General features: G+C 38.9%; 1 protein-coding gene across 1 annotated transcript in view; it reads right to left on the reverse strand.

The window, feature by feature from the left end:
- The window catches only part of myom3 (myomesin 3), a 54,397-nt gene that overhangs the window by 34,049 nt on the left and 12,262 nt on the right, over positions 1-8,086 (reverse strand). The window contains exons 4-8 of the mRNA XM_035673040.1: positions 6,824-6,977; positions 6,381-6,538; positions 5,128-5,220; positions 4,617-4,705; positions 1,235-1,279 (exon numbers count right to left, since the gene is read on the reverse strand). Of these exons, the coding sequence (XP_035528933.1) occupies positions 1,235-1,279; positions 4,617-4,705; positions 5,128-5,220; positions 6,381-6,538; positions 6,824-6,977 (539 nt within the window). The remainder of the gene's footprint in view (positions 1-1,234; positions 1,280-4,616; positions 4,706-5,127; positions 5,221-6,380; positions 6,539-6,823; positions 6,978-8,086) is intronic.

Below are 8,086 nucleotides of genomic sequence, written 5' to 3' on the forward strand. Positions count from 1 at the left end.
GTAAAATTGCATGTTTACACAACTAGACCAACAATTAGAACTGTAAATTCAAGATAAACCAGAATGTCTCTCTGCAAGATTAGAAAATAAAGTAAAATTTCACCTTCATTTTTACTTCCATGCACCAGTAAGTGGTTTAGATTGTATGGTTGAACAGTGACTTTTTTTAAACTACATATACATACAAATATAAGACCCTGGTTGCAACACTAATGACTTTAAAAGATAACGCACACTTTCCTTGCTTTATGAAGACTTGGACAGTATCATAGGTGTGGTCTGGTCAGGTAATTAAAAGAACTGTTGCCTTCCAAACAACACATATTAGTGTTAAACTTGTGCTCCTATCAGCAGGACATCACGTAATACCTTCCATAATGGATATGACATTTACAAAAATGATTCACATGCCTGTTTTCTGGTCCGCCTCTTCTATGATTAAGGTTATGTTAAATTTAGGCACTACAACTACTCCATTATGGTTAGGTATAGATGGTAATTTGAGTTAAAAGTAGTAGTTCGTTTAAGAATAGGAAACAGTTGTTGTGGTTAAAAGAAGTCAATGTTGGAAATGGTTGATAATAGTCTCTATTGTCAAAGGTTACATTGCTGAACCATTCATCGACCTGGACCTCCTCCACTAAAACTTTATCATGCTACTTCTGCCTTCTGTTCTGATAGAGTCAGAATATGCTTTGCCACAAGAAGCCCTTTTTTGGTAAACTTAAGCAGTTTTTTTTTTTTTTCCCCCAAACAAACAGGCAAAGCTGTTGTTTTTCTGGTGAGAGAACTGACATGGTGGAGACTAATCTAGGCCAAAGAGTGCCACAGCCAATATGAGATGCTCAACAGCTTGGAGCAAAACGGAATAAATCCCCTGCTGTCCCTGAAATGAAATATACATGACCGTCGTTCCTGCTGAATTAGAAGCAAGTCTTTCTATCCCTACAGCAACTACGCCGCAAAATAGTCTTACTTACACCCGTACATCCATGGACACCCACACAGAAACATAAACTCCCATGACAAACAAACACTGCTAATGCACTGCTCCCTTTCAATCCATGTGTATCTTACTTTATGAGGTGCAGCATGCACAGCAGGGCAGAGTGTTGTGTCAGAGTCTTCAAAGCCACCCAGCCCTCCCTCGTTTACCGGTGGAGGGAAGAACTTCAAAGGGTGGCAGAGAAAATGAAAGGGGACACTTTTCATTACGTCCTGGCGTGAAACTTACCGGGGGTCTGCGAGTGCTCTGAACCAGCCACGGCTCCTTGATATGCTGAATTGCAGAGTGGCAGACCGGCAGAGCAGCACAGATTGAAGAAAAGGCAGGGCGGGTCACAGATGGGGACAGAAACAGAAGAAGATACTGTGAAACTGAAGAGGCACGACACAGAGAGACACAGCAGACAAATCAAACCTGGCAATGCCACATTTATGCAAGTCACATCTAATATTCCCTTTAACCTAGTTTTAACGACTGAAGAAAGCCTGTGAAAATGTAGATGGCGAAGGAGAAGCCTTGAAGCGTCTCATTAAAGATCTGACCGTCTAATTGATGTACAACGTTAGGGGAACTTTACTGCCAGGCACCAAGCACTTTCAAGAAAGAGTGGGTCATTTAAAAGGTGCAGCACAACCATTATTGTGGATGTTCCTAGCATAGTGGCATAAGGCAATGATGCTCACTGTAGATGTTAGACTGCTAGTCACCACCCGCTGTCCTCAATATAATTCAGTGTGATGATCTGATCATTTTAGTCTCACCAAAAAATCTAATTTATATAGAAACCAGGATAATAATTTTGGGGGTAGAAAAGTGCACTGTGCATTGGGGAAAATTAGAAAAAAATCTGAACTAGACATTTTCTTTGGGCTTTCTTGAAATATATATATATATCTGACTTGAGCAGTGACAAGATTGGAGGCTGTAGGAGGATGGAGGTGTGGATGTGTGGTCAGATTTGGTGAGGACAATGTTAGCACCCTGGGGGCATTAATGTCTGTGCCCCTGCTAAATGAAGTGAAATGAAGGACGGATATTGGATTTCTGAGGCCAACACCAATATTGATATTTGAAAGTTTAAAAAATCTGATAACAATACATCAGCTGATATTTACATTTCACATTCAAACACATTTGATTAGGATAATTTGATTATTAGATTAGATAGAGCTGTGACCATGATACAGCTAAATTAAGTATTATTGGCTGACATACAGTATAGCAATACCAATATATTTGGCCAATCTATCAGTTGGGCTGAATGTGTTTTGTGTGTTTGGCATGTGCTCAACACTAACAAAATAATCATTGCTGTACATTTGTCACTTAAGTCAGTTCAAGTTAGTATTTAACAGCCTAAACAACTGGCACAATAATTAATTATATGGCTTCTGGTGTTTGAAAAAGTACCACTGGTCTCTTTTTCTCATGGTTAATGATTTAAATTTATAAAACTGTATTAATTTCTATTTTAGCGAGGTGTTTGAGCTCTTCAGGAAGAGAAAAACCCAAACATGTCACAACATTACATTTGACAGTAGCACAAGAGCAACATATGGCCATGTCTTCATCACAGGAAGCAATGGGCAGAATGCTGAAAAGAAACTTTTAAAGTGGGATAATAATAAACTGTATTTTCCAGAGCAGTTTAAATGGACTTATACATTTGAGTTTGTGACATTTATGATAGTTCTAGTGCAAACGCAAAAGGTACAAAATTGTTCGCTATTTTGAAAAGGGCGACAAGTTGCTTTGTTCAGTTGCCTAGCAACAGCCCTTGCAAAGCTATAGGGGGCGGGAGTTCAGTTAAGTGGCTAATTAAACTAAAGTTAGCCAGCAAACTAACGTTAGCTAGCAATTAATTTGAATGAATAAATGATTTTTGTTGAATGTCTTCTCATGACTCAATGTCTACACTAGCAGCAGGGAGGTTAGACGTTGAGGGAGACGCATAGAAGTGAGGGAAACCAGGCTAATGTTATTAGTTTGTGCCCACCGAAGCTAACACTTACACACAGGTGATGCCCATTATCCACAATCCTCCGTTTCCGACACTGAATCATGTCTTATTTACAGCGCATCCCAGACTTGTATACTTCTTGGTATAAGGACAAAGACTGGTTGGAATATACTGTCAAGACATATTGCTTCGCAGACAAATGGCCTAACTTAGCCGTTGGCCTTGGAGAGAGACCTTATCTGCAGGAGCATGGAGAACTGACAGATATCCTGAAAACACTGGCTGAAAACTAATGGCGAGTAGGCTGTGTTTATATATATATATATATATATATATTATTATTTATTTTTTTTAACACTGGGGTCGGCATCTGTATCCCTGTGCTTTTGTATTTTTGTCAACATTGTTGCTGTCAGCGGTGTTGAACTGTGGATGTGAAGGCTGTGTTGCTCCTGGGCTTGGAGTTGTGTATTCAGTTATTTGGTTGCTGGTTTCAGGAGTCTTGATTGCTTTGCTGTTTGGTAATTCTTCTTGTCACAGTCTTTTAAGCTTGTCTGTAAACCCTGACGGTCTTTTTTATGCATGTTTTATCCTTTTTTTACTGACATTTCACTGACTTCTCACTGACTTCTCACTGAGTTTTTTTTTATTATATATAAGTATTGTGTTCCCAAAGTGGGTATACGCTCATTTTTTCCCCCTTAAGCTGCCCATTCAGCAAAGGATAAACAGCATGTGTCATAAACAGTGACATTTAAGACTACTCTTGCATACTGAGTTCACCCAAACATGGGCCAGTAGTATTTTCACAGTCACTCAACTTCTGCTACTTGATTTCTGGCATTAAGGAACATGAAATAAAATTAACATTAGCCACAGAAGAGGAGCAGATTATGCAATAAATACTGGCCCACCGACTATATGTTGAGACAACTACATAATTATAGATTTTGAGTAAAGTATTCCTTAACCTAACCCTCACTCCATCCACTCGTGAACGCTATGTCAGGCCTTTACCATTCTTGGAAAAAGAAAATCAAACCCACAAAACATTACTGAATGATGAGCATCAGAGAGGATTTAGAAGTGGGTGTATACCTAATGTTGACTGAAAAATAAGTGGCTATACTCTTTATACCTGCGTCTACCCTGCTATATAATGCAATGTTAAGATTGCATGTGTAAAACAAAATTATTGTTAAATATTGTTTAATTCAGGACATTTTGTAAGTACAGTAAGTATACAAACTTCCTGTCCTAGATTCTGTCTGTCATTTATCAAGCCTTTTCAAAAATGCCACTAGGGGGCAGTGTCATCAATATTAAATGTATAAGTATTGTGTGTAGAGTTTAAATGGACAAGTTGTGTCAAATACAGTTGATGATACTGTGTAGTTGAGTGGTTTGTGCACCAGGTTTTAAGTGGAAATCCTGCAGTGTAAATGCCATTTAGACTGGTTATATAGCCTTTGATCTCACAGCTTTGATTTCCTTTACTGATATCCTACTTCAGTGTCTCAGTTCCCATTACCAGTTTATAACCTGAGGCTGAACTCTTGCATTTCAGTCAACATATTATCACCCATCTTTGTATTATCCACAATAGTTTCTCAGCAAGGTTGAGCTGATATGAAACAGGAAACTACTCACAGTTGACCACAAGTGTTCCAAAAGTCATAGCTTCACCCAGGGGACTCTTGGCTACCACTTTATACTCGCCGGCATCATCAGGAGAGCACCTGAGAATATAGAAAGAGAAAATTGGAAGCAGTTGAAGAAGGAGCTGAAATGTATCTGTAATATTACAAATCTGTGCTTTTATTGCACATTTGTTAGCCGTAGCCTACTTTACTCCGTTGTGATGGCTGTTAAATTAATCCCAAATACAACATAAAAGTTAGAAAGAGACGTCATCAGGCCGCTCGACTTGATTGACTCTCTTAATTTTTTGAATTTAAGTAATGGAGCAGTCTTACTGCACAGTATTAATTTCTCAGTTTGACAGACATATTTTAACTCATAACACCGGAGTGTCCAATTGTATTCTCAATTACTAAATGGTAGGGTCGTGTTGTATCTACATTAGCTGCATCTTACACACTCTGTGTCATATTCATACCTGCTTTAGCTTTAATTAGGGATTTGGGTGCCAGTGACCTACCTTCTGATCTCCAGTGAGTTAAGACCAAATGTTTGTTGAAGACTGTAATTCCATGATCTTTCAGTCATTCTCAGTGGCAGACCATCTTTATACCTGATGTAGGAAATGAGAAATAGCGTGTTAAAAGTTTTAGTTTTTTTGAATATCAAAGCAAAAGTGAACAACAGGCTCCACTTGGATGGTTCATGGTCCTGCCCACGGATTATTTATGCACGTCTTTCACTAATCAAATGTTGGTTCAGCTGAATCCAGAGGGGGCCTTTGATCTCTCATTCTGTTTTGTGCTGGGCACTTTTGAGGGCAGATTTTTGCAGCTCATTGGGCTCGATGGGTCCCATTTTGGATGGTGAGACCCACGAGCCTCAGGTTATCAAGATCTCAGCTTAGGTTCATGAATACTGAGCACACAGTCTATTCATCAGTCAGTCTCTCAGCAGCTCGAGTGTCAAGGTCGACAATTTGGCACGTTGCCTGAATAAACACAGGTAATTTCATATTAATACAGAAAGCGATATTCAACTCAGGGTTCAGAATTGTAGCGCTATAACTCTTGTTTTTTTTTGCACGTAACTCATGGGCTTTGAGTCTGTCTTTATATTCAATCATTTGCATGTACAGGTGTATAATCTAACCCACCTCCTTACCTCTCAGACTGTTGTATATACCTCTAATGAGCACATGAAGAAATTCAACAGTATTTCACTGCATTATGGATGATAATTGATGATACAATGTAGGTGCTGCAACTCAGTACATTTCATTATGAATAGATACTTGGATAGGAAATGGTGAGATATGTAAATTACTATTTCCCACTGCCAAAAAATGTTTGTATTATTCATCTGACAGTGGAAAAATCCAAATCTATTTAATTTGCACTGATATAAAACAGAGAAAAGCAGCAGTGACTTAAATGGTTATTTATCAAATTTGTAGTCAGTTAGACTTTTGTTGATTATCTGATCGTTTAAGCTCTACTACAGTATAAAGATGTATCAGGAGTGCACATTATTACACACCTTGTGTAGTTGTTCCCTAAAGGTTCTAACTTTAGACCATTAGACTTTGGTGACACACAAAGGAATTTCTCATGTGGTGAATATACCCTTGTTAAACTGAAACTCTGGCGAGCTGCGGGTTACAAACGCCAAAAATTTGTCCCCCCAAACGGGACAAATTTAATAGAAACTTTTAGAGAATGAATTGGTGTAGGACAACAGAGGCCAAAAGAATAAACCGCAGCAAGTTCTTACCATGTAACCTTTGGGGGTGGACAGCCCTGGACCTTGCAGGAGAGTTTGACGGTCATGCCCTCCCAGACAGTGTGAGCCCTTAGAGGGATTGGAAAGTCTGGGGTCTTCTGACTCAGATGCTCCAGGTACTTCATGTGGGCAGATGCCTTATACTGTGCCTAGGGCATAGATAGATGCAGGAAAGGCAAAGTTTTAAAATAATAATCAGAGTTTGCAGATAACATGAAAAGTAATATGCTGATAAATACAGTACATTCTGTATTTCTTAAGCAAACATGATTTATTTTCTACAGCAGAATAAAAGAAACAAATAGACTGAGGAAATACAAACATTAAACATAAGCTGTTAATTGTCTGGGTAATCTGATGGTGGTTATGCACTGGAGAAACTTTTTGTTTGTCCTCGTTATAGGTCATTCCGGAGACCTAAACTTGACTTCTACCTGCTTGCGAAGGGACAGTTTGTCCACACGTGTGCGTAACACATGCTGGTTCCTGATCACGTCTAGCTCCACCCTCTCAGCCTCATTCCCAAACATGGTCCACTTGTCTCTGTGATACTCTTCATCAGCAGCCAGAGTTTGGTTCAGGATTTCCCTGGTGGAGCACAGCACAAACTTTTTAATATATTCAGGATTATTGTTTTTTTCTATGTATTCTCTGTATTTATTGAAATTGTACTTACCAGAATGCAGAATAAATTGTTAGATATAACTTTACATCGGCTTGGCCAATTCATAATACTGTTTTGAAATGCACATTTAAGCTGCATAAAATATTCAACCAAGAGTAGACATGAAGTAATTAGCTTCACTTGAAAATTTTGAGTAGGCTGTCAAAACAATTCAGAGCTCCATCAGAGGAGGTGACAGGAGTAGAGACAGCAATTCAGACAAAGGTTTGAACATGGTTTGTAAAAACTGGTCGACCTGTGAGACAAGCAAAACAGCAATTTTACATTGATTTTTTTTGGCACGCAAAAGTGTCTTTCTGTCCCAGTCCATTTGCAGACAAATGCTAGTTTTATGATATTTGGCAGTTTGTCGTTGAAAAGGCTTGGCGTTAATGTCGGTGGTTTGCTGCTCCATTTATATCTATGTGTCATTTCACATGAGCACCATTCTGACACACATTCAAAGGTTTTGACAAGTTGGAATATCAAGGCTCGCTGCCACTGTTGATTCACATCACTGTGAAGAGACGTGGCGCTGGTACTCTAAAATCTCTCACATGTTGATGTGCAACTCTCCAGGACTCCTTCAGGTGTGGACAGTTCAAATTGTTGCTGTGTCGCCACCTCTGTGACATCCTTTTCTTCCCTTTTATCAAGTTTGTTTTCATGGAGATGGCAGGCAGTTGTGTCCAGTTACTCAGAAGAAACAGATTTTTATTTTTCTTTATCTGGGCAGCATAGTAAGTAGGGCAACTGTCTTAACTGGGGACTGGGGTTAAAGGCTTGTTTTTTATTTACATCCTTGGTATATAGGGGCTATTAGGCAACACAGTGAATCTCATTGCTCTGTGGCTGCTGAACCTGTGCTCTGAGCTCATTGTAAAGGCTGTTAAACAAGACCACAGGTCCCTTACAGATGTCAGCGAAGCCCTCTGGTATTCTATAATACATGTGGTATGTGGTATATGGTAGGTTGTATATATATATATATATATATATATATATATATATGTAGAATATTTCCACATGTACA

The sequence above is a fragment of the Morone saxatilis genome, unplaced genomic scaffold (genome assembly GCF_004916995.1).
Source record: "Morone saxatilis isolate NCDOM2014 unplaced genomic scaffold, NCSU_SB_2.0 Contig24, whole genome shotgun sequence".
Lineage (NCBI taxonomy): Eukaryota > Metazoa > Chordata > Actinopteri > Moronidae > Morone > Morone saxatilis.